This window comes from Perca fluviatilis, chromosome 11 (assembly GCF_010015445.1).
Source record: "Perca fluviatilis chromosome 11, GENO_Pfluv_1.0, whole genome shotgun sequence".
NCBI lineage: Eukaryota > Metazoa > Chordata > Actinopteri > Perciformes > Percidae > Perca > Perca fluviatilis.
In genome coordinates this window covers 17,020,383-17,045,838 of record NC_053122.1, presented here as the reverse complement: position 1 = coordinate 17,045,838, position 25,456 = coordinate 17,020,383, and the positions used below count along the sequence as shown (strand labels likewise).

The 25,456-nt window shown below is 40.1% G+C and overlaps 4 protein-coding genes across 4 annotated transcripts; 2 read left to right on the top strand and 2 right to left on the bottom strand.

Annotated features, from left to right (window-relative positions):
• Window positions 1-776: 776 nt before the first annotated feature.
• Window positions 777-2,778, bottom strand: LOC120567614 (gamma-crystallin N-A-like). Its single transcript, XM_039814526.1, has 4 exons — window positions 2,662-2,778; window positions 2,179-2,427; window positions 1,577-1,722; window positions 777-1,043 (listed from the first exon to the last, which is right to left on the bottom strand). Exons 1-4 carry the CDS (start codon window positions 2,680-2,682, stop codon window positions 908-910), a joined length of 552 nt encoding a protein of 183 aa, XP_039670460.1. The 5' UTR covers window positions 2,683-2,778; the 3' UTR covers window positions 777-907.
• Window positions 2,779-4,375: 1,597 nt separating this feature from the next.
• Window positions 4,376-6,035, top strand: ly97.3 (lymphocyte antigen 97, tandem duplicate 3). Its single transcript, XM_039814525.1, has 4 exons — window positions 4,376-4,508; window positions 4,862-4,931; window positions 5,336-5,458; window positions 5,758-6,035. Exons 2-4 carry the CDS (start codon window positions 4,871-4,873, stop codon window positions 5,862-5,864), a joined length of 291 nt encoding a protein of 96 aa, XP_039670459.1. The 5' UTR covers window positions 4,376-4,508; window positions 4,862-4,870; the 3' UTR covers window positions 5,865-6,035.
• Window positions 6,036-6,734: 699 nt separating this feature from the next.
• On the bottom strand, window positions 6,735-12,963 carry rheb (Ras homolog, mTORC1 binding). The gene is made up of 8 exons (XM_039816774.1): window positions 12,649-12,963; window positions 11,776-11,847; window positions 9,847-9,914; window positions 9,607-9,689; window positions 9,454-9,510; window positions 9,299-9,346; window positions 8,891-8,972; window positions 6,735-7,542 (listed from the first exon to the last, which is right to left on the bottom strand). The coding sequence occupies exons 1-8, from the start codon at window positions 12,698-12,700 to the stop codon at window positions 7,450-7,452; spliced, it is 555 nt and encodes a 184-aa protein (XP_039672708.1). The 5' UTR covers window positions 12,701-12,963; the 3' UTR covers window positions 6,735-7,449.
• A 10,482-nt stretch (window positions 12,964-23,445) lies between these two features.
• Window positions 23,446-25,104, top strand: LOC120567671 (leucine-rich repeat-containing protein 30-like). The gene has a single exon (XM_039814640.1). It carries the CDS (start codon window positions 23,826-23,828, stop codon window positions 24,723-24,725), a length of 900 nt encoding a protein of 299 aa, XP_039670574.1. The 5' UTR covers window positions 23,446-23,825; the 3' UTR covers window positions 24,726-25,104.
• Window positions 25,105-25,456: the final 352 nt, after the last annotated feature.

Sequence of the window (25,456 nt, the reverse complement as noted above, 5' to 3'; positions counted from 1 at the left end):
ATAATGAAAAACTGGATGGACACACTGAATTCACATGGATAAACCAAGAATGTACAACATTAATTAATACATTATTCAGAATTAGTGTTTCTGTTCTTTTTTTCGCTTTTGTATTTAAGGAAGAATTAAGCGTCACTGCTGTTAAAAATCCTCACTGTGACTACTTTGACAACCCTAGGGTGGGCGTCACGACTTCACAGTTAAATAGATAAATGACACTAGGTGGTAGCAGAGATCCTGGAGCTCCCCCAGGGCAGGTGCAGATACTTTATACACTGTATACGTACAGACGACACGCAGTTTCTATTGTTGACTGCCGACTGCCAAACATTCACTTGCATGAGGGAATGAGTTTATTAAACGGCTGGCTGACTGCTTACTGTCTTTGTAAGATTTAATTCGAGCATTTGTTGTGTGTTTTTTAAAACCGTTTTTTTACTCTTAAAACCATTTCATTTCCCTCCTGGATGTATTATATGCCAATCTACCTATCTATTATCCGTGTTCAGTGGTGTCCAGAGTATCTTATTTAACTTGGTAATGGATCCATTAGTATGAGGAAAAGGTATTAAGTTATGGCGTATGAGAGGGAGCAATTACCTGAATTATAGCCTGCAGCCATTTCTACAATGAAATGTGGTGGTTAAGTTACTGTTCACACTGAGTGAGAATAAAAGGAGAAAACCTGGAAATAAGAATAAAGATATTGTCGGATCACTACTTTATTTCAGCCTTTAAATAATTCAGTACAAAAATAAAAACAACAAACAATGTCATACATTTTCTTCATCTTTTATTATTTTACAGCCCCACAGAGTCAGAGTGAGATTACTTGACAGTGGGGTGTGTTTTTCCTCAGTGGATGATCTCATCCCCGCAGTCACATTGCCAATGACGATGAGATGGTTTAGAAGTAGTTTGCCACCCTGCGAACAGACTTGATGTTGGGGTTTTCTGCTTGCCACTCCATGTGGTTGCAGTAGTTTCCTCTCTCCACGATGTACATGCGGCCGCGGTAGTTAGGCTCCTCATACAGCACCCAGCTGTTTGGGAAAATTGATAAATAACATTAAAATAAATTTAAAAATTGCCGTTTACAATGTTAAATATGCAATATTTAGCTAAGTGAAGGGATAGAAGGTAACTTTATGACATATTTCTGAGAATATTCTATCTGACTTGGCTTGTATATTGTCTAAAGTGAAGGTTTAAAATACCAAAACACATTTTCTTACTTACCTCTTGTGGTTTCTAACAGCATTATCATTACATTATTCATCTCCATTGTATTGTTATGATGGCCAAAATTTTACAGATGGATATCTATGTCTAGTGATCTCTCTTCTCTCCCCCCCCACACCTCTCTCTCTTTCCCCATTTTTCCTTCTGACAATAAAGTTCCAAATAAATACATCTGACCCTTTAAAGAATTTGACAGGATCACATAGATATACATTTCACAGAAGTCCATCAATGAAGACACAGTACACTAGAATATTCTAGCACATATTCTGGTGCTCATGTACTCTAACAGGTTCAGTCTAACTAAGTGTCCCCCTGCTGCAGAGATACATACGCTCCATCTCCATAAACCTTCAGGGAGTTGATGCAGTTCTTGGTCAGGCCTCGGGCTTGCAGGAAAGGACAGTCATCACACAGCTCTACACACTGGCCTGAGAAGTTGTCTCCCTCGAACAGCTCCATCCTGTAGTGCTCTCCATGCTGCGGAGGATAATGACATGCCCTCTCACTAATTCATAGCAGAACGTTTCGCCTTGGCCTTTTGCAAAGGATCAAAGCCTCCACCTTTATGTGACAGTGGCTGTATTGTTTGTGCAAACACTTTACCTTTAGAAATCTAAAGTGTAATTGTTCATAGAGAATAATATGTATAGGCCATGGCCACAGTATGTCTCAAGTGTTTTCTTTCAGCTGATGGCATTACTATATGCATGTTAATATGCATCTGTACTGCAAGACTAACTACTGCATTATTATGAGTCCAAGTTATTGAAATCAGTCTGACTTTAATTTATCAGAAAACATTTTTTCACATATGCCAGTCTGCCAGGCTTGTTTTTTTAACAACCAAATATTTGTCTGTTGCTGGGGTCTCCACACACACACACACACACACACACACAACACACGCACACACACACACACACACACTCTTACCATCCTGATCGGCCTGCAGGAGCCCATGTGATCGTTATGAGCATTCCAGCGCTGGAATTCGGGGTACTCTCCATGCTCCAGAATATACTGTTGGCCCTTAAAGTCTGGGTGGTCATAGCAGATGTAGGCCCCGCTCTCCACACGGACAGAGTTGACCCTGTTCATGAAGCCACGGTCCTGGAAGTTGTCGCAGTCACTGCAGATCTCCAGTTTCCTCCCAGTGAAACATTTTCCCTCATAGAACACGATCTGTTGTTTTTTTTGCAGTGAAGATTTCAATAGTTTTCTCCTAACAGATACTTGTATGGAAAGTGCTGCAAATAGTCTAAAAGATATCTTGTAAATGTGCCACTCAACACTGTTAAAAGTACAATCTGAAGTTGGATCAGCCAGACATTACTGCCTTTGTGATTGACATTTGTTTGTGATACACATGATATGATTAACTTTAACTGTGACTGCATCCCTTGTTGTGGTACTCACCTTTCCTGAGTACTGAGACATTTTCCACTGTTAGCTGTTCCACACTGGTCACACTGTCTAAGAGTGGAAAAATGTGGACGCTCAGATATATATGGCCAACAGAGAGTGTGGTTGTATCGCGAGGCAGAGGCAACAAAAGCACAACAATGGGGGGTTTAGACATTTTGCCACATGGACAGTTTCCCTTACATGTGCCAGTGCTGATATTGGAGTTTGGCTCTAGGGGGGTCGAAACAATAGAGTGAGAGAGATTTTGCTATGATTGGGCTTTGGGAGTGATGTTGCACTGAGTCAGGGTTGTGGAATAATATTTGGGTGGTGTCCAAACAAGGGGAGGCGAGGAGGGAAAGCAAACAGAGAGGGAACGTTAAAGCAGAGGTGAAAGGACATGTATGACCCAGTACAAACAAGACTTCTGTCTTCTGACAAGTTGGGCGAGGAACTGGGAAAATGTAGACACAATGAGGTGTTGTCCCAGTCCATGTCTGTGAGTTTCGATGGTGGCAGGTTGAACAGAGAATCCAGATGCCATACTCCAAAGCAGATTTCACTCCAGATTTTCTTTACAGATGATTCTGTTTTTTTTTCTTCTCTGATGCTGATCCAGAACCAACCATGGATCTGTCGAAACTGAATTTCTCTCAGTTGCAACATCAAAGACTACCAGTTTTAAGGTTAGGCAAGTGGAGCAGGATACAAAACAGATAAAACCTGTTTTTAATGTAATGTATGACTTCCAGCCCCCCCCCCCCCCACACCCCCGACCCCCGCCCCTCCCTCTCTCTCTCTCTCTCTCTCTCGCTCGCTCTCTTTCTCTCTATCTGCAGTGCGGAGATAAAAACACACAGTTTGAAATGATTTATTGTACTTGAGTGGGTTTTTAGAGATTATAAAGTTCAACAAGGTTTGGTGTTCACACTAAAGCAGTCAATCAAAGCCATTTCAATCAGGAGAGACTTCATTTTTGAGTGAGCAATTATTTACTGACATGCCCAATAAAAATAATAAATGAGAAAAGTGTTTGGCGATTAGACCATTGTGACGTCATCTAATTACCGTCGTGACCTCATAATGAGAATGAGTGAGTAACATTAGTCTTCCTGAAAGAAATTACGCTAAGCTTCGTAAGTAAAGTAAGTAATAGTGTAAAACAGTTGTCTCGGGTGTGTAGATTTAAAAATCACATGGACTTGGACTTTTTTTTATTGCCATTGATAACTGCTATTTCAGCCATCCATCCACCATGGATTAGTTTTCTGTATGTGCTCTGAATTGTATGACAGCTGGTTCTTTCATTCTCTTTCATTAGAAATTATATATATATATATATATTAGAATTATATAATATATATTAGAATTATATAAGTGCTAGTTCGAGTCAATTCTTTGTATAGACTTAATTTGTAGTCTGGAGCTAAGGTTAGTTACAGAGCACTGAGCTAAAGGTATTACACCTCATATAGATCAGACAAAATCGCCCTAAAGCAAACATACTGTACCTTTCACTCATATCCTCTTGTCCTCCTAAGGTTTAAATCCAGCTGATATAAATCATTATCTGAGTCTGTGACAAATACATACAAAAGCCTCATACATTATATACAGTAGTGGACAAAGGGTGGAAAGCTCTTGCATAATGCATGAATCTGAGCATTGAGAAACTGTAGCCCCTTAACACAGTGTACCCAGGGTGAGGAGTCAATACTAAGTATATAGACTTAACAGTGATACACCTCTCAATGGGACGTTACCATGACAGGACAAAGTAAGAACAGGTACAAAAAAGGGGGGAAGTGGATGAATACACCTCAGTCTTTGGCAGAAATCGAGACGGACGAATCATCAAGGTACGTACACATAAAGTAATACTTATATAAGTTATCTTATTTGGTGTATTTTACCTTCAATTCTTTTTTTGACATGCGTTTAATAACAATAAATAAAGAATCAATATTTGATATTTTTTGCCATATATTTGCTATCAAATGTCAACACTTGCTTTTGCTCAGAATTTCAATAGTTTAAACTATATCATATATTTATATAATTCAAATCATTTAAGGAAAATCATGAGATAAATATCTAAAAAAGCCTAAACAGTAAAACACTGTTTAATGAGAATGCCATGAAATCTGGAGTACTGCAGGTATTGTAGGCTACTGTCTGCTGTATCATGAAATCTGTGCTTTATTCCTCAAAGGTTGCAGTAATGAACAGAACAATGAAGTTGTTGGTCTTGGCTTTAACCGTCACCGTGCTGTTTACAGCTGGTGAGTCTGTCACTGATTCTCCACTGAATAAACACAACCTCTGCTGCTGTGCAACAGAGACATCTGCTTTTGTCTTTTTAGTCTTTGCTCTACAGGAACACAATTTCAGCAGACTTGTCAGACACTCAAAGGCATTCTTTTCATTTTGCAACAGATTGTAGGAGTCATAGCTAAGAAATGAAAGTAATTGATTTATCTGTGAGAGCACAATATCATCCAATGTGGCTTCATGCACACCCTTAACATTTAAGTAGACTAAATCCTTACTAACAACTTGCAAATACTCATTGTTCCAGAAAACACATCGTCCACATTGTGGCAGAATTTATTCAGATACACTAAGGCCACAGAAAAAGAAGAAGAATTAAAGACTGAAATATTGCTTTGCTGTTTTTTGTTTTCAGGTGAAGCCCTGGACTGCCACCGGTGTGTCTCCAAAAGGGCTGGAGGAATCTGTGAGCTCACTGTAGAGAGCTGCAAACCAGAGAAGGATGCCTGCGCTGCTGCCCACTTCCTCAGAGCACCATGTGAGTTTGTCAGCATACTCAAATATAATTAACAAATGCATGACCTCAGTACATAAAACACAATAAAATACAATATTATCATTGCTGTGGATCATAGTCAAGTTAAAGGAGAAGTTCATTAAAGATAAACATCTGCATGTTTCTGAATACGGGCTGTGTGCATTTCTCTGTGGATTGAACTGTTCGTCTGTGAATAATGTGTAAGAAAAATACAATTGTGCTATACCACAGCGAGGTGCTTCTTACATAATAAAAGGACATGCTTTTCTTAAAACCGTTTCCTTTTTTTACTTTCTTAGATGGCCAATACCAGAAATGCATGGCTCTGTCAGACTGCGAAATGCTGAAGACAAACTCCTACATCGACATCAAGTGCTGTACCGAAGACATGTGCAACACCTTATAAAATGACAATGTATTGGAGTATCTTTGAGCAAGGCACTTAAACCCAGGGACCCCTGCCGACTGCTGCAAGCGGCTCCCAGGTGTGAAAGCATGTATGAACTCAAAGTGGCTAGAAAAACTAAATTTCTTTTGTCAATCCTTTCCCTTGACAAATAAAAATGTTTGACAAAGAGCAAGTGCTATGTTCTTATTATTATGTCTGGAAGTCTTTGGAGTGTTCTTATTACTTTCTGACAGCCACGCCAAGTCAAAAACAAAGTCCAGGACTTCATGTTAAGGCAAGAGTTTCATTTTCAGCAGATTGGGTTGGATGAAGTTGAAGAAAAGCATATCTCACCAGTTCTCAGGGCTTTGCACTGACTTTTGACCCCATTACCTTTATTACATTTAATATTCATGACCAAAACTGTCCTCAAAGTTTACAATAACGTACTTAGGTATCATTTATTAAGAGAAAAACTCTGCTAATCTGCTTCATCCGGACTGCAAGGGTTTGGCTCGATCAGATAAGATCGACAGTGAGCAAACAACCCACCAGCTGTCGCCAGATTCAGATTTTATTATTGCTGAATCCTGACTGGTGCACTAGAGTACTTGAAAAAATCAAAATCTGAAATCCCTGATGTAAAATACCATCAGTAACCTAAAAAGAACCTAAAAAGTTTCTGTCTAAACATGGAAAAGCAGCATTTAGTTATCACAGATTTCAATGTTCACCATGCTGCTTTGTACTGAATCTCAAAAACTTAGATTATCCACCGTGCACCCTCCTCAATGTATTTTAATCTTTGAAGTAAATAAATTTGCCCTGCCTGCCAGGTGACAACAATCTCACTCTTCAGCCAAGGTAATAATCCACACTCAACCCTGCTTTACATAACCACTTTTTGCTTTAATGATTACAATCAAAAACATTTGTACAACATTTTCAACATTAGAAAATGGATGCAGAGTTTTTTGGCTGACAGTGACCGCTATGAAAACAAACTGAGGGACAGAGAAGTGGGTACTGCGTGGAGATGAAGTAGAAAAAGAGCTGTATATATTGGAAGGACCAAACAGCTGGTGATGTATCAGAAGAAACGTCCATGTTCACTTATCCATTTTCGGAGCATATGTATTATAGACATGACATTTCTCTGATCTCTTGTTATTAAAACAGAGAAGGACTCGTTGCCTATATATGGGAGCTGCATAATGAGAAGCTAAGATGCATCAAGCCACTACTATCTCTGGCCTTAGTTACGGTAGTCGTTATTACCGAGCACAAGAAAACATTTTTTCTGATACACCCAAATGAAGTTCTGTGTTTTGCATCAGTGCCGAGCACAGAGACGGAGGTGGGGTGGATTGTGGGAAATATAAGACAAGGGAACTGCCACTCATCCTTTTTTTTTTTTTTTTATCAAACACAAAGAAAATAGGAAATACTAATAAATAACAGTGGAATCAGAGCCATAAATAGACAGTATTGGATATTTAGGACCCTGGAGGGGTGGAGTCAGCTGAGGTGAAGGAGAACTGGCAGCTAGCCTTCAAGTAACGGGATATCCCAGTGCAGTGTCCTGTGTGTTGATTGGGCGGCTCTACATCATGGAACAGGGCGTTTTTCCTGGCTGCACGCCGCCGTCCATCTTCTCTGCCTCCAGGATCATCCTCCGGAAAACCTCCACGGCCGTCTGAGAGAGAGACAGCAAGACACATACACACACAGAGAGGACGCTGTCACATGTCTCGGTCACACCACTTTGAATTTTCCAGCAGCATACGTTACATTTAGGCACAACAAATATGCTGTTGTTTTTGCTCATATTGGCCAAACTTTAGCATCTCCCTTAATGTAAATTAGGGAAATAAGGAATAATGGATGCTATATCTTGGAGGTTGTGGTGGATAAACTTTTGAACCATTGTTACATCTGCATTAATTGATGTTTGGCCACTTGGTGGCAGTGCACCAAGCTGTGAACACAACACTGATAGATTATCCTTAAAATGATATAGAAACGTGTTAGCAAACGGTTATTTACACATCCAAAAGATACAGAGCAACATAAGCATTAATTTGGAGTCATGCTTCTGGCCAGTTGACAAATTTAGGTTCTCTCTTTTAGCCATGGTTACAGTGAGTTTTTAGAGCTTTAAAAAAATAAATAATAAAAAATGATCTGAAAGACACTAAAACACTCTGTTGATCCATTCGTGACATCTGTGGTTACTGGCAAGTTTCTTTTAAAAATACAGTTTCCTGAGTTTCTTTGGAAATGACACATGTAACCACCAAGGGGGCAGCAACACTCAGATATGGACCAGAAGAAAAGCAACTTCATCAATTTACACACTGAAGCAACCCTTTTCTTTAATATTTGTGTGGGTGTACAATAATAATCCAGTACGGTAAAGGTGTACTCCGCCAGTAACAATAAAAATGACTATAGAGAATGGTTACAGATCGCAAAATGACTGAATTGGTAATGCTAAAAAAGAGATATCCTGACCTTTAGTCCCGAGCACAGGTCAAGGTCAAAAACTGCTGGATCCTACACTTCCCATAAGGCAACTTGATAGCTTGTAAGACCCTCCCTGCCTCGTAAACAACCAATTTGAACATTCAGACTACATGCTCTCAAACATTTTCTGTTTCCAAATGTGTAGTCTTAAAGCCCATGCCTACATAACCCTGATCATCAGAGTATAATGATGTTTTTTTTAATTATTTCTTGTGAAATTTCCCTTCAATGCCACAGAAGCCATTATACAACTGTCACAGTTTGCTCCCCATGATGTGTAAACTGATCTTGATCTGTGAAATCAATCATCTTTAAATGATACTGAGCCCTTTGTCCGACCGGTCCCACCAAACCCTTGTGACAATTGAACCATCAAATGAATGCCAACTAGTAATATAGCATGCATTAAAATGACATTCTAATTGGGTACCTTTTAACAGATAAAAAGGCTTTGATAACAACCAAGTCAAACATAAACGAAGTACTTACTGCTGAATATCTGCAGCTTCAGCTCTTACCTGGTTCTCTTTAGCTGAGGACTCCATGAAGGCAGCGTTCCAGGAATCGGCTAAGGCTTTTCCTTCTTCACAACTGATTACTCTAAAGAAAGAAAAACACCTAGAGTAAGGCTACAGAGTACAATTCTGCTTCCACAAAGTAAAGTATTTATAAAGGGCTACATAAACAAACATAGACAAGTATATCTATGCCTGCTTGGTACAAATGGCTTCCCCCTTCTATAGGGTCATCTGAATATGAACATCTGTATCAAATGTGAGGAGCGTTTAGTTTTGCATTTCTGCCAACAAAATGATAAGAAATTCCACAAAAAATGATTACTTAAACTGGCAAGTGCTATGCCGCATGTGTATACCTACTGTATTTAGTGGACCTAATGTACAATTTAAGTGTGTGTTATGACATACCGCTCCATATGTAGGTCGTTCTTGTTTCCAACCAGCATAATTGGTACTCTGTATTAGAGGGAAAACAGCACATTGTCATTTATGCATGATATATTACTTAAGTTTTGGAATGCCTTGGGCAGCAAAACAAGAAGAAGAAGCAGCTGTATACTTACTGAACTTTTCCCACCATGTCCAATAGTTTTTCATGGATAACTTGTACAACTTCAAAGCTGGAACAACCAAGAGGAAAGATTCTTTTTTAGCATTTCAACTCATCATACAGAACTGTGTAGAGATTTGTTTGCTTTAAAAAAGTAAAATTGCACCTTTTATTGGATGTAACTGAATAGACCAGAATGTAACCGTTGATATCTATGGAGTAGGTCTGTGGGAAGATAGAGTACTCATCCTATAGAGACAGAAATTGTGAGGAAATTAGTGTGCAAAGTTACAGGTTTGGAATAGAAGGAATTAAAAGTAATTAAGTAATGAAGCCGAATCAACACCAAACTATGAAGTAGCATTATCATAACATCACATATTCACATACAAATCAATCATCATACCTGTCCTGCTGTGTCTACCAGCTGAAGATGGTACTCTTGTCCATTTATTGTGATCATTTTGGTAAATGCTGCAGTTAAAAGAAAAGAACCAATACAAATGATAAATTAAACATTTTAATGGATGGAGAGCAAGCGATTTCCTTTTATAATAACACTGACAAATACAGCAAATCGCCTACAACACCATGTCTACTATACAGTACCATACTCTATCTTCATTACTCTACGTTTTCAGTGTGCAGATCGCCTTATGGATCCATTTCGGTGCCACTGAGTTCATCCAGCACAGGAATGTCAATATCTGCCTGGAGATGGGTCACATTATCTGCAGGACTGAGGGATTGCACTGCCTGCAGCATCTCGCTGATAACGCTGACAATTCACTTTATGTAAACCATCCAGAGAATATTTATAGATACAGACCACACACTCGAGAAACGCAGGGCGATATGTGAGCGAACATGTCAGGGAAAAAGAAAAACAGCCTGCAGGTAAAGTTTAGTCTCAAATCTCTGGAGTGTCTGGGAATGTGTGTTTAGGAGGTTGATGAATTACTGTATGTTCTCACATTCGGCAAAATGTACCGTTTAAGTACCTTCCAGCAAGTTTGCTCTCTCCAAGCCTGTGATTTCCAAGCTTATTCCACTAAAGTCTACACGGTTTACTTTGACCAAATACTACACCAGCTGATTTCTCCAAAGTTTTTTTTTTCTTCTTCTTTTTGGTGTAATCAGCTGGTGGACACTTGTTAATAGGGAACATCACACCCTGTTCTTCTTTCAGTGATATCATGTTATAGAGCTATCAGGATGCACACTTGAGATGTCTAGATTGATGGTAACAAGCAACATTTATGTGAAAACAAAAGAAAAGAAAAAAGGTATAATCAAACATTTAGAGGACGATCATTTGGAGATGTCAGAGTTTTGACTGACATCCATCCATCATCAAGTTCAACGTAATAAACAGAGGTTTGAAGGAGTGAAGTGTGAAATGTAATCTATATCATGACAGCTGCAAAGATTATCGATTAGTCACGTGACCAAAAAGCAGCAACTATTTGTTTCATTTTTAAGCTAAATTGCCAAACATTCTCTAGTTCCAGTTTCTCAAATTTTTGATTTGCTGCTTTTCTCTCTTTTATGTCATTGTAAATTAAATATTCCTGAGTTTTGGATCAATGGTCACGTGATAACAACTCAACCATTTCCATGGTAACTGAGCAACTCCATCTACTGAGGAAGGCCACAAGATGTAGCTAAAAGCTTTGGAAACACATAGCAGGTGGACCCTGTGATGCAATTTTGTTTCTTTTCCCAAACAACAATTATAATATTGATTCGACCATGCTGACCAATCATTTATTTTTATTTTTTTCTCATCAGAGTTGAGGGTCTAAGCATAGAGGTTGTCATATGTTCTTCAGATTATAAAGCCCTCTGAGACAAAAATTGTGATTTTGGGCTTTAGAAATAAAACGGACTAAACTTGACTTTGTATAATCAAGAGATTAGACGAACAGACTCATAGCCCACTTGAATAATTGATGAATCACAGCATGTAAAGTGTCATAGGATACTATAGCCTACTGCTCACATATTTGCGAAAAAGAGATGCTATGCACATTCAAGTTAAAATATACGTCAGGGTTTCCTGCAGTGTTTCATAGCAGAGCCTGAAGACCATCTCTGCTAAATAAATTACACAATTTTATTAAATACAATATGAGGGGAAAAAAGAGCGGAGGGACTATGAAATACAGCAAAAGCTATTATATTTCAGTTATATTATTATATTGGTTAGGCTGACATCTTCGCACTAAACTGATCACAAGAGGAGCTGTATCAGGATCTAAGTGGCTTACTACTTTGACTAAACAGTTTCCTGTTTGTGTATGGAGCTGTAACAGTCCACAAACTCCCCACTTACTGTTTTCTATTGTTGGGTCATAGGAGTCCACAAACTGGCCTTCCACAAACTGAATTGTCAAGGAAGACTTTCCTGCAAAACACAAAGGAATATTGTAACATAGAGTCTTAATGATTGAATATCATTGGAAGGGATTGTCATAAGCATCAAACGTTTATTCAGCATGAATATGACAAAGGGATTAGTGACTGATTATCCACACAAATGTAGAAATCCTACACTGACTATTAGAATACCAGAAAAACTTAAAGCTACGTAGGCTACTAAAGCCCAAAACACAAAAACCCTATATTACCATGGGAGATGTTTACTAAATCAACTCATTGTAGAGTAGGCAAACCTAACACAATACAAGTCTTTCTGGGAATATTACAAGGTTTTGCGTTAGTGCTGGCTGGGCCTAGAGTCGTTCTATCTGCGTGTGCCATCTTGCCATCCTGAACATCCTTTCACCGCAATACACATTGCGCTTCTTTGGTTTCAAAGACGATCAAATATACCGCACAGTAATGCGTCAAATCCTGGTGGTCCTTCAGGCCTTCACAAAGCGTGGTACTATTAACCAGGGCTAGGGCCACTGATGGAAACCTATCAAAAAGGACAGTTAGCGTAAAAAATATATATGTTGAACACATTACGGGAGGTCTCATGTGATCAAACCCGCAAGGCCAGGTCTCATCTCATTTGACCGCTGTGAGATGATGCGTGACATACCCTACTCCCTATAATTTAAGTATATTATAGGAGGTGTAAACCGCCCGCATAATGCACATACATGGACCCAAAAGGCCGCTGCTATCTAGCCTCAGCGTCGCATCCCAGGCCCTTGAGATGTCATTTCCCTCCCTCGCTAGTCTTCTATTCAGAACTCACCTACGGATCTGTACCCGAGGATGGCGATTTTTCGTGATTTCGGCTGCGGCATATCTCCTCCTGGTTATCGCATCTAGTCCTCGGGGTGTACCGCAACCTCTAACCGGAATGGCATTCAAAATTCAAGTGGTGCAGAGATTCGACATACAGCCCCCAGATGACAGCAGGAATCACTCTTCTTTAAGGTTTTGTAATGAAGATTTTTACGTCCACGGCTCGGAAAAGAATGTTATTTCAGGTCATATAAAAAAGCATGGAGCATCTAATAGATCTACAATAACTGCGTCACTCCCCTTTGCAATGTAATGAATTAGTAATTACTGCTCCATCCTAATTGGCTACACGCGGAGTGAAGGCGGGCATTGATGCCTATTATAAAACTCTGATTGGGTGAGACAGATGTTCGTCAAGCAACACTGCCCGCTTTCTGGAATATGATTGGCTGCTACACGCAATGTGACGTGATGTGTGGTCGGGTGCAATGTCATTCATATATTTAGGGTCAGGGAGCAGGGCTGCTCCAATGACGACATCATTAGTTTCATTTATTTTATTTTCTACACCAGGGGTGTCAAACTCAACTTCACTAAGGGCCACACTTGGAAATAAGAATCACATCAGGGGCCAGACATGTAGAGTTTGCCATGCTTTTATTTAATCTAAGTCAAATATATTTGACTGTATTATTGCATGTCTCATATACCTTTCTCACTTACAGTTATGTCAACATAAAGCCCTAAAAAAAAGTTCCTTAGCCATCAGAGAGTTTTGCAAATCAAGCAAAAGAATTATTAAATTTTTTTACAGCAACCTGTTCACAGGCTAAATATGATAATTCTCTCTGCTTCTGTGGGAATTCTTGAAACTAAAAGTCGGCAAATCTGCCAAATTCTGCTTTGAGTGTTGCATAATTAGAGTTTGAAAAGAGTTTCCCGTCTGTTTGGTTTCTGCGCACAACTAGGCGGGTCAAAATCTATTGTGAACCTAAATTGATATGCGGGCCGGATCAAAACTTGCGAGGGGCCGGATTTGGCCTGCGGGCCTTGAGTTTGACACGTGTGTTCTACATGGACACCCTGGAGTAATTCTGTAATTTAAACCTCTAGAAAGACCAAAATAATTCACAAAAAAAATTGAATTTATCATACAGTGATCATAGTGGTTTTATAGTAGTCCCATATAAAAAAGGGGCTACCATGAAAGAGACAAAAATAAGATCGCAATAACTCAGTACCAACGACACATCATTATTGCCCACAGAAATATTATCATCAGTTAGCCTATAAGTCCTACTGTACTTCAGTATAGTTTTGAGGTAGGCCTACTTACTTTACTTTCAGTTACTAGCCATACTTTATATTTCATGCAAATATTGTACTTTTTACTCCACTACATTTATTTGATCATTTTTGTTTCTTTGCTGATTTAGATTCATAATACATTATGTAATCAACAAATAAACTATGGTGTATTATTTTTAGGTTAATATAAGATAAGACTTTATTGATCCCCATTAGTGAATTCACAAACTACTCAGCACTAGGGTATGTAAAGGAGTTCAAATTAGCCCCATCTTTACCAAATGCAACATTAAAGTGATGTACACATTAACTAATCAATAATTATAATCCAGTAACATAATATACATTATTCTGAAATGGGCAATTCTGCATAATGAGTACTTGTACATTTGGTACTTTAAGTGTATTTTGATGCTAATACTTTGGTACTCCATTAAAATTTTGGATAGAGGACATTTACTTGTAACAGAGTACTTCTGCATTATGGTATTGCTACTTTTACTTACGTAAATAATCGGAATACATCTTCCGCCACTGAATTTAATAATATTAGAAGGATAAACTTATGTATTTCAGCCAAAGTCTTCATATGAATAGCCATCATAGGACAATTACAGGTGATAGCAAAAAGTGATTTATAAAAACAACAATTATTATTATTATTATACAGTATATAACCTACTGACAGTGTTGTAGGGTAACTAAGTGCATTTACTTGAATACTATGTGAATTACAGGAACAGGGCTGTAGCTACCACTAAGGACACAGAGGTCAGGTCCTTTGTATTGTTTCTGGAAATTTGGTTTTAACGATCTGAGGAGCAGTTTACATTCCATAATTAAATCAATCAATCAATCAATCAATCAAAATGTATTTGTATAGCGCTTTACAACAACCAGCAGGTATCCAAAGTGCTTCACATCAGGAACTAAGAAAAGAACAACATATCTGGCAATAAGAATAACGAAACGTAGAAAACAGGAAAATCATAAAAGGTAACATAGAAACAGGAAAAGGAAATTGTCACACCACTACTGAGTATTATAAGCCATTCTAAATAGGTAGGTTTTGAGTTTAGACCTGAAAAGAGCAACCTCTGTAGTTGTGCGAATATCAGGGGGTAACTTGTTCCAGAGTCCCGGGGCAGCAACCGCAAAAGCCTGATCACCCCATCGTTTGTACCTTGACCTTGGGACTTCTAAAACCAGTTGGTTAGAAGACCGCAGAGACCGGCTGTGCTCACGCAGGGTTAGAAATGCAAATTGCACATGGTAGGTTTAGCTGATTTTGATATTGTTTAGACTAAATATCTTTGACTTTGTTTTGTTTTTACAACAACACAACAAGTAAATGGAAATATAGTAAAGGGATTTACAATATTGCTTATAGAACTAAATCCTGAGGAATTCAGTTCAATTTTATTTATAGTATCAAATCATAACAAGCATTATCTCGAGACACTTTACAGATAGAGTAGGTCTAGATCACACTCTATAATGTACAAAGACCCAACAATTCCAGTAATAAATAAAAAAGTAGGAAGGCTTTGAACCAGCATTTAAACTATTATGTACAGAGATCCATAAATTATAATTATATAAAACCAAAAACTTCTGAAAATAGATATATTTCTTAGGGAGTAGGGTTGTAATGGGGCAATTTAGATTTATGACTTAATATTTCTAAAAACCTTTCTATCACCCTGTACAGTAAGATCCCTGAAATCTTGTTATTGAGTACTAGTAGTAAGAGAATTAAAGGTACAATAATGACAATATCATCTCATAGCACAAATACAGTACACAAAACCAATAGTATTGGAATTATACCAGATGATTTGAATAAATCGGCTGATCTACTGTAGAAAAATTCTTCTTTGCCTACTTTCACAATAACCAGTAGATGTCCCCATAACACCATTCATATATCACACAGGAGCCACCTTACAGTACCAGATGCCTGTCTGTAAGTCCTCAGATAACTATTATATATTCCCACAGAAACATTGCCTTCTAATTATTGTTTATCACCCATCTCTTGTTTTAGGTTTAAACTCACTAAGCACTCTTTCTCAAGCTTACTCTCTCCAAACAGTGAAACACTGTACCTCAACAACCTTACACATGAATCAGACTACACACATTATCTGAGCTAATAGTGTATTTCGTTATAGATGTTGAAATGCCCAGGTCTTAATATAACTGTGGCCTTAAACCAAACCACAGGCATGCAATAATATCATAGGAACTCAGGCCACAATTAGTGGGTTAAGCCCATAGGCAGACACTGGAATCCAAGGCAGGCGTGGCGAAGGTGGTGGGATGATTTGAGTCTTCTTTGCTTTTAGACTGTAATGTTTATGTGTCAGTCATTTCTTAGTACTTCACAAACACCAATGACGCAGTCTGTCAAACTGATAAAAGATTTACTAGACTTAAGATAGACATTAGATATTTTTAATACTGCCTAACTGCCAGTTAAGAGAGTTTTGGAGCAAAACTCTTGAAGTAATTATATGCTCTCTCAAAAAAATAGCCCATAGGCCCAAGGGTGTGCAGTTTTGCTTGCCCTGTGACCAATAAAGTCCCCTGTTTCCCTGTCACGTCCTGGGCTATTACCACTTAATCACAGAAATGCCCAACTCCCTGTCAGTAAGACCCAACTGTTTTGCCTCCACACACACTTTTCAGCACTGGAAATAAGAAATCACTGGTGTCAGCAATAGGCGATTTGTTCTGCATGACATTGGGTGTCAAAAAAAAACCCCCCCCCCCCCCTCCCCCCCCCCCCCCCCCCCCCCCCCCCCCCCCCCCCCCCCCCCCCCCCCCCCCCTCTCTCTCTCTCTCTCTTTGTGAAAGGTATACAGCAATCTTTTCCCCCCCCCCCCCCCTTTTTTTTTTTCTCTCCTTCCCCCCCCCCCCCCCCCCCCCCCCCCCCCCCCCCTTTTTTTTATTAAAATAGGTCACACTGGTAATACAGCTTTCTAGCTAGGGATTACAGTGTGCTGACATAGGCCAACAATAAATACCTCCTGAAAGAACAACAGGTGTCTGACAAGATTGTTTCACTTTAATAAAAGGCTTACATAAGCCTCAGAGAAATAATACATTAAGCTCTTTTAGACATGTTGCCCTTTTATTGCTTCATCCTTTGTGATTGGAAAATTTCTTTTTTTCACCCCAACAATTACTCTCACTGAATCTTGCATGCATCGAGAGGAAGATGTGATTAAGGTGGCGGTGTTGTGCATGATTGTGAATGTCAAGAGATCAATATTCTTGACACGACCCATGTTGCAGGTTGAAAATTCACTTTGGATTTCCAGTCTCTAATTTCTTTAGCTATGCAAGCTAGTGGACATGCAGCTGGAGCTCGTGTTTCTGAACGCTGGGTGTGTGGCACCAGCGCCAGCCTCTTTCAACTCACTGTGAAAGCACCCCTGGCTCTGTTAGTATGCCAGCGTGAGCACCAACGGAGCGAGTCATCCACATCCTCCAGCTGGGTCTGTGCCACCGACGGGCACCTGCACCCACTCACAAACTTCATGAAACGCAATGCATATTTAACTCAGAGGAATACATTTGTGTGGCATCTTGCACCAGAGAGGCTGTATGTCTGTAGACGACTGGAGGACACCCTTTGCACCTTTACTTCACTCATCTTTGAGACTTTTATTTACCCATTGGGTGCAACATGGCTTATTTAACTGGCTGATTCACACTTCAGGCTGTGCCTCAGCTGTTGGACTGAGTCCAGAGTCACACAGGCCTGAAAGACAGCCATCGTTATCCAACTATCACAAGATGTCATTGTAGGGATCCAATGATTACCATATCAGCACCACATGAAACATTTATGGTTTGCTGGCAGTGATGGCCTGGCAAGCTTCCTAATTTCTAGATCAGAGCTTGTCAGAGCCTATTGTTTCAAGTTCTGGTGACATGAGCAGAAAAATCATCACTGGTGAAACTGCGCTGTCACTTGTGGTCAAAATAAAACCTTTGTAATATTAGTTTCTCCAACACACGTGAAACACAACCTATAGTTCAAGTATGTCACTTGCTACACTCATATGACATTATCCACTCACTTACATATACAACACATTCTTTGCAGACTTTGAGATTGCCTCTTCCCCTCTTTTGCTCTGCTGTCCTGCCACTGCACTGCTCACTTGCTAATGTGCTAACCCTGTAATGTTTACAGGTACAATGGTACATACAGTAGTAGTTAAATGTTACCTTGTTCCGCTTTGTTGTCCTTGGTTTAGCTGTGGGTTTGTGTATGTACATTGAGAGCCAAAAAAAAAACAGTCAAATTCCTTAAATGTGTACATATACTTGGCCATTGATTCGGATTCTGATTGAAATAAAAAAATATATATTAAGTGGGCCTTGAGTTAAGATTTTTTATTTTATTGTCAAACTACTATTTCCAAGGTCAAAAACTAACTTTAGTGCTGACTTTCTTCTGGAGAAACTTTGTTATTGCTGTGATTGTCTCTGTGCATTTGATTGTTTATTGTTTTGATTGATCCATCTCAACTCCCTGTATTTTACAGTATATTTCTTGTTGAGGCTATACTGCCTGAAGTTTCACTAGATACTACATTTCCTTAGTGGTCTTAGCCACATGTGGAATTAGCCACATGGTGGCTGGTGCCCGACCCACACACAGTAGATGCCTCAGATATTAGCTAGTATCAGGCTCTCTATCTGATGCAGCTTTGGAGAAGAAGTTCATTACTGTCACTCTTGGGTCTCTGCTGAGCTTTCAGAGAGTGACGAGGTCAAAGCCTGACCAAATAAATCAATCAATCTCATTGCCATCGCAATTATGGACAGTTTGTCTCATCATGATTACTCTACAACTGTGCGCACTGTACGGCTGTTTTTTGTTGAGCACTCAGTGGCCTGTAGGAGTGGCAGTGAGCAGGTGAGACCCAGATAGGCTGCTCGATGGTACTTCATCACCCCGCTTGTTGTTGTCACAGCCACAATTGGTTTGTACTCCCCATCTGCTGCATCAGCAAAGTCGGGACTGATTTGGTCACTTTGGAGCCCAGTTAGCTTTGCTTGCTGCACTTCCCTGTTGATTCCAGCCATCATTACAAACGGTATCTTTACGTGCCGGAGTTAACCCGGATAGTGCTCTCCCCTGGGTGCCTTTATTATCTATTCATCATGTTGTCCCAGTTTATCTCAAGATGAAACTGGCTGCTTCACTAGTGATCTAACTACAGATACCTGGCGTGTGGCCTGGGGAGAGAGATTAGGAGATTACAAGATACTCAGCGGAGGTGCTTCTGTTAGAGTCGATAAGGAGGTGAAAAATATTCTAAGAAGATGCAGAATGGTTATGAATTTGTGCTCTTTCAACACCAATTTGTCTTTAAAGTAGGCTTGAATATATTAAAACTGTCTTGATTTATAGTCATTTCCATGGTGACAATTTTAACAACCAGCCAGGGGCAACCTCAGTGTGTCCAATCTAGTAAATAAATTTGAAACATTGAAATGAAATGTTCTTGGCTCGTATTCAGCCTCCGAGCTGACTTGTTGGACACTCCCTCACATTTCCTCCCTACTAATTTGCATTGCTGAGTAGATCCTTTGTGTCACCTGGAGGTTTGGGCAGAGCACTGTTGCAGCCAATTTCCAGATGGCAATTCAAATGTGTGACATATCCTCAATTTTGAGTGAAATGCATTTCTGCTTCCACAGACTCCATTAGCTGGGAGTGCGTTAGTGTGCACAAATGGAAAGTGTCCAGTTGTGTGAATATTCACATCTGCACCTGCTGAATAATAGACGATTATCTTCTCAGGTGGCTCGTCATCTACCCCATACATGCTCTCTCCCATTTCATGGTGCTAATTTTGTCTGGAATACTCGCTAGGCTTGCAAAATTCACACTTCTTGTCTCTTAGACCTGATCTTTTCTTGTTTTCTGTCTAAAGAGGGAACATATTCTTCAATTCAGGGAGTAATGTGTCTGCAATATAGACTCTAAAGAGCCTCAGGTCTTGGCAGGTACTCCTTACATTTCAACAGGAGAGAGACACCTACGGCAGATTCTGTGGCAGAAAGGCCATATATCATCTGTCATCGCCAGAAGCCTCCACAGTAATGAACAAGTAATAATGGTATATATCGTGAACTTGAGTCTCTAAAGGTAGCTCATCCAGAGTCATTATTGTGCCACATAACCAGATGAGCTTTCTCAAATGAGATCATTTTTGTCACCCTGAGGACTGAAGGGTGTAACTGTTCTCAGAGTGAATAACTCATACTCATTTGGTGCTAATGGGACTCAGTATTAAGGTGTTGTGCGAATGCGAGAGGAATGGTAAATCCCATTTTCTTGTAATTTAAATCTCAAGCTGTTTCCACACATCTGTTCCTCTGGTAGAAAGAAAGATTCATTTAGAGAGAAAAAAAAGCATGCACAGGACAATAAAGGAGCATTTAATGAAGATTCATGCCTCACAAGATTATGACGAAGTGCTAGGCGACAGAGTGTTATGGGGAAGTATGTCATAATGACATCTCGCCGTCACAGAAATGAACATTATTCGCTCTGTCCATTCATCCATCTACCTATCTAGCTTCCATCCCTCCTTCCTCCATCCATCTGTCCAACCATCTCAGCTTTTTCCAGGTATTGCAATGCTACAGTTAACCCATAATGAGGGATATGCATATAAAACCATGGGTTTCCTGGATATTTGACAGCATGTGTTTGCAGGAATGTGTTTGCAGATGGAGGGATGGATGGGGGGGGGGGGTGCTCTGATGGTTACAGAGCAGGTGTCATTTTTCATGTAAATAGAGGATGGCAGGATTTAGCAATCCCGCTGTTTGTGAAATTAGCTGTGGCACACATATACACAAGAACAGCAGCACAGAGCTGCTCCTAATAACTGAGGGCTGTATAAAGACATGGTTATACAGTGTCAGCTAGAAAGCATTTTCTACACAAAGTTACTGTGATATGGTGTTTCTGCACAAGCAGCTGCCTGAATGGGCAATGCACCCCAACAGCGCAGTGTTCAATTCACGAACACATGATTCAACCTGTCATTCATAAGTGCTGATACGTGCTCAGAGCTGAGCCACCAAGTCCCCAGAGTTGGATATCACTACTAACTGTCATCCATGTACTTTGATTACTGGACTGGGAGAATAATGATGACTAAGGCCACTCTAAGTCCTGGTCAGACTCTGTGAGGCTGTCGAGGAAAGTGGATCAAGTCCAAGGTGCCATTTACACCCCTAACGTTTATATAACGTGGTCACGGCTCGTAAATGTAGACCTCTCCTGTTGCAGAAAGCGTGTTCATTATTTGAGTGATATCTCTTAGAAAATGACATTATTCAACAAATATGAATAAAAATTGTGTTTACTTTGATAAACAAAAGTCAATTTCTGTCCTCATTTTACAAAATTGTACTTATATGTTGTCGTACCGTAACTGCCCAAGTTAAAGTGAAAATATTTTTTTTATTTTTAAACATCGTCCTAAACCTTAAATTCCATAAAAAAATTTAAATTGATTTACTGCCCAGCGCTAATACTGCTTATAAATGTTAAATGGGAAATGAGATAGATAGATAGATAGATAGATAGATAGATAGATATAGAAAACAAATGAAGTGTTATGGCAACTGCTCCCTATAAATAACAAAAAAACACCAAATGAAGTAGATGAGATACAAGTACAGCTGAAGGGGCACATTATATACAATAACTGAAACAGACTAAATACAATATAAAAAAAAAAATACAAAACTGAGAATAGAGACTTAAGATAAGACTATAACCTTAACAAAAAAGGACTATAATGTTAACAGGGTTGAAGCATAGGGATGAACTATTGTGAACAATATTTATACCTAAACATTTGCAGTATGGTTGGCACAGCAGCTCAGTGTACATGCTGTACATGCTGTGTGAGGGATCTCTCCTCTGGTGCTCTGAAGTTTTACATGGTTTTCTTCCCCTGTTTCTCTGAATTGATCCTGTAAAGGTAGAGGTTGTGACATGCTGTAGAGATTGTAAAACCCTATGGAACTAAAAGGCTTGACTTCACTAAGTGTTTAGCACTGTTGCTTCACAGCAGGAAGGACCTGAGTTAAAACCAGTATAGGGTCTTATAATGAGGAGTTTGCACATTCTCCTCTGTCTGTGTGGTTTCCTCCAGATACTTTGGTTTCCTCCTACAGTCCAAAGACAAGCAGGTATATAATGGACAGTGGTGGAGGAAGTAATGATAGTTTTTACTTAACCAAAAGTAGGAACACTGCACAACAATATGAAAATACTCCATTAAGTAAAAGCCCTGCATGTAAAATATCACTTAAGTAAAACGGAATTATTATTTGTATATATATATATAACATGGCCCATGTGAGTTTTATATTGTTATATGATTTATTATTTGATTATTATTTCTCATGAATTAATGTGTAATCAACATTTCACCGTTTTATATACACTGTTATACACTGGTAATTTAATCTATACCAGGGCAATGCATTATATTTTATAAACTCATATGTTTTGCCTATAAAATATTAATCTGTGAAGCAACTACAGCTGTCAAATACATGTAGTACAATAAAATCTAGCCTACAATTTCTTTCTCTGAATTGTAGTGGAGTAAAAGCATAAAGTAGCATGAAATGGAAATACTCATTTAAAGTAAAAGTACCTTGAATGGAATTTCTAAATTGCCTGTACTGTAGGTGTGAATGTTTGCCTGTATTGCCCTGTGACACAATGAGTACCCTGTCCTCAACAGATGTATGGTAGAAAGTAGAAAATATTCACACGACGAAATCATATTTGAGTCTTTTTTTTTTTTATATGACATTTTGAAAGGAAGTGGAACAAATAGCTTTCCGTTTTATGCTTCGAAGATCCTTAAAGAACTCTTTAGAGAAAAAGCATGAATAACTTTTTTCCTCAGTGTGTAAGTTGCTGGGGGGAAAGACAAATTCAAAAATGTAAATGCACTACAGTGTATGCTTTTACATGAAGAGGGATTCTCCCCTCGGGGCCACATGAATGAGATTTTGAATAGCAGTAGAGTTTTCTAGGAACACACTGGAATGTTCCATGTCCTTTTGCACTTGAGATTAAACCAGCGTTCCACTAATACCTTTAAGAACTGTTACTTTTTTGAGAGATGATTCAGTGTTTTCACGGCTGCCTGCTTGGTGCCATATTTAGGTTGAGACAGGAGATCATGCACAAAGGCGCAGGGGCCTACACCAGAAAAAAAAGTAAGATTATGGTCTGCATGTTAAATATCTGAATTATTTTAAGTGCAAAATGTAATACACTTACAAAAGATAGCAGGTGTAGCCAACACAATAATGTGTACCATTTGCGACAGCGTTTGTGGGCACCAATGTATTTCTGTGTGTGTGTTTACTATGAGATCATGGCAGTGACCTCATCTGATTGAGCTCACACACATCCTATCCCAGCGCTGCCCTCCGGTAGTGGGTGGGGAGCAGGGTGCTATCTGTGGACGTGAAAAGTGACAGGACCAGCTGGGGTATGAAATCCAGTAAGACAGGCAGTTGGTCTGGGAGACGCAGACCACGAGCCCCCACAGTTCTCAGTTACAGCAGCCAGCAACTCAACTCGGTTACAAAAACCTCAGCCAGGATTCAGTGTTACTACTGCCTAATATCAGGAGTTCTACAACAACCGTAGAACTGATCATGTTCTGTGTGGCTCGCTCAAGAACCCTGGAGATCAATCGACAGTCATTATCCTTAGCAATCCTCTCATTGTTGGTGATTCAGCTAATCGCATGCTAAAATCTTGTTATAGGCCATAGAATCAACAGCACTGCGAGGACCATGGGTGGGAAGCAATCTCGCGGTTTCTCCAACAAGGAGCTGAATGAGGTGAGTGTTAGTCAAAGGAGGAAGAGTGCTTTGAGAGACGAGCAGCCCAGCCTGTCCTCAGCTGCTGAAAGGATCCGCAGACACACCACGGTGCACTTTGGCTACAGCATCCTCAACCTGGCTATGCAGGCGCTTGATGAGACTCCCTCTGAGCTGTGGGAGCTCCGAGAACTGCAGAAGCTAAACTTGTCCATGAACTGCCTGTGCTCTCTGCCCCCTGCCCTGGGCGCTCTGGACAATCTGGTGATCCTAAACTTGTGGGGTAACAACCTGTCCAGCCTGCCGCCCGAGATCAGCCTCCTGAAGAAGCTACGTGTGCTCTTCGCCTGTCGTAATCGCCTGAGTGAGGTCCCAGAGGAGCTGGGTTCCTGCACCTGCCTAGAGGTGCTGAGCCTGGCAAACAACCAGATCACAGGCCTCCCCGGCAGCTTGGCAGCCATGCACAATCTCACCAAACTTAACCTGAGCCACAACCGCATCGCACACATCCCCACCTGCGTCTACAGCATGAAGGGCCTGGTTTTTCTCCACTTGGCTTGCAACCGTCTGGAGACCATTGCGGACCAGATCCAGGACTTGGTTAACCTGAAGATCCTCATTGTGGAGGGAAACAGTATCCACACATTGCCTAAGACACTGTGCTTCCTGGGGTCTTTAGAACTCCTCAATGTTGATTTCAATGACCTGCAAAATGTGCCGATGGAATTGTACCTACTGAGCAGGCTTGGAAGGTTGGCCTGCCACCCGCTGGATAAAGGACTTCATATTATCCACAACCCCCTCCTCAAGCCTATCCAGGAGGTGCTGCAAGGAGGACTCAGTGCCCTCTATAACTACCTCAAGCCCACGTGAGGGACTACTAGTGTGTGTGTGTGTGTGTTTGTGTGTGTGTGTGTGTGTGTGTGTGTGTTTTTTTTTGTGTGCATGTGTGTGTGTGTGTGTGTGTGTGTGTGTGTGCGTGTGTGTGTGTGTGTGTGTGTGTGTGTGTGTGTGTGTGTGTGTGTAGGTGGGAGTGCAAGTCATAATGGGATGTTGGCACAAATCCGACCCCTGGCACGTGGTAGGCATGCTGTGTGCTGTGCTGTGAGCCCTAGCTGCTGCCACAAATGCCTGACTGTATTGAGATACTATCAGCCAAGACAAATTACCGTTACTCAGCATTTATATTATTATTTCCTGTTTTTTATGTAATGTAAAAGCTGGGCTAAAAATAAACAACAAGTAACTGCTGTGTCATGTCTAAACATTTGTTAATCCACAGCTAAGGGGTCAGGACAAGATGCTCAGCTCACGCAAACATTCACAGGTCTACATTTGGGGGCTGATTACTGGCCCGTTGATCTTGTTTTGCCTGTGGCAGTAAGGGGGACATGGGGGTAAGTTCAGTTACATATCACCACCCTCTATGTTGGATTCAGGTCATGAGGATCCGGTGTGGAAAGTCAGTGGAAAGAACGAGGGGGCTTAAGATCTGCAAAATAATAAAACAACACACAACAGGGACTTAAACTTTGATTAAATGTTGTTCCACTCCATCAGATCAGAGCAGGGCTTTTGGGTGGCTGCTCCTCTGAGGTTGTCAG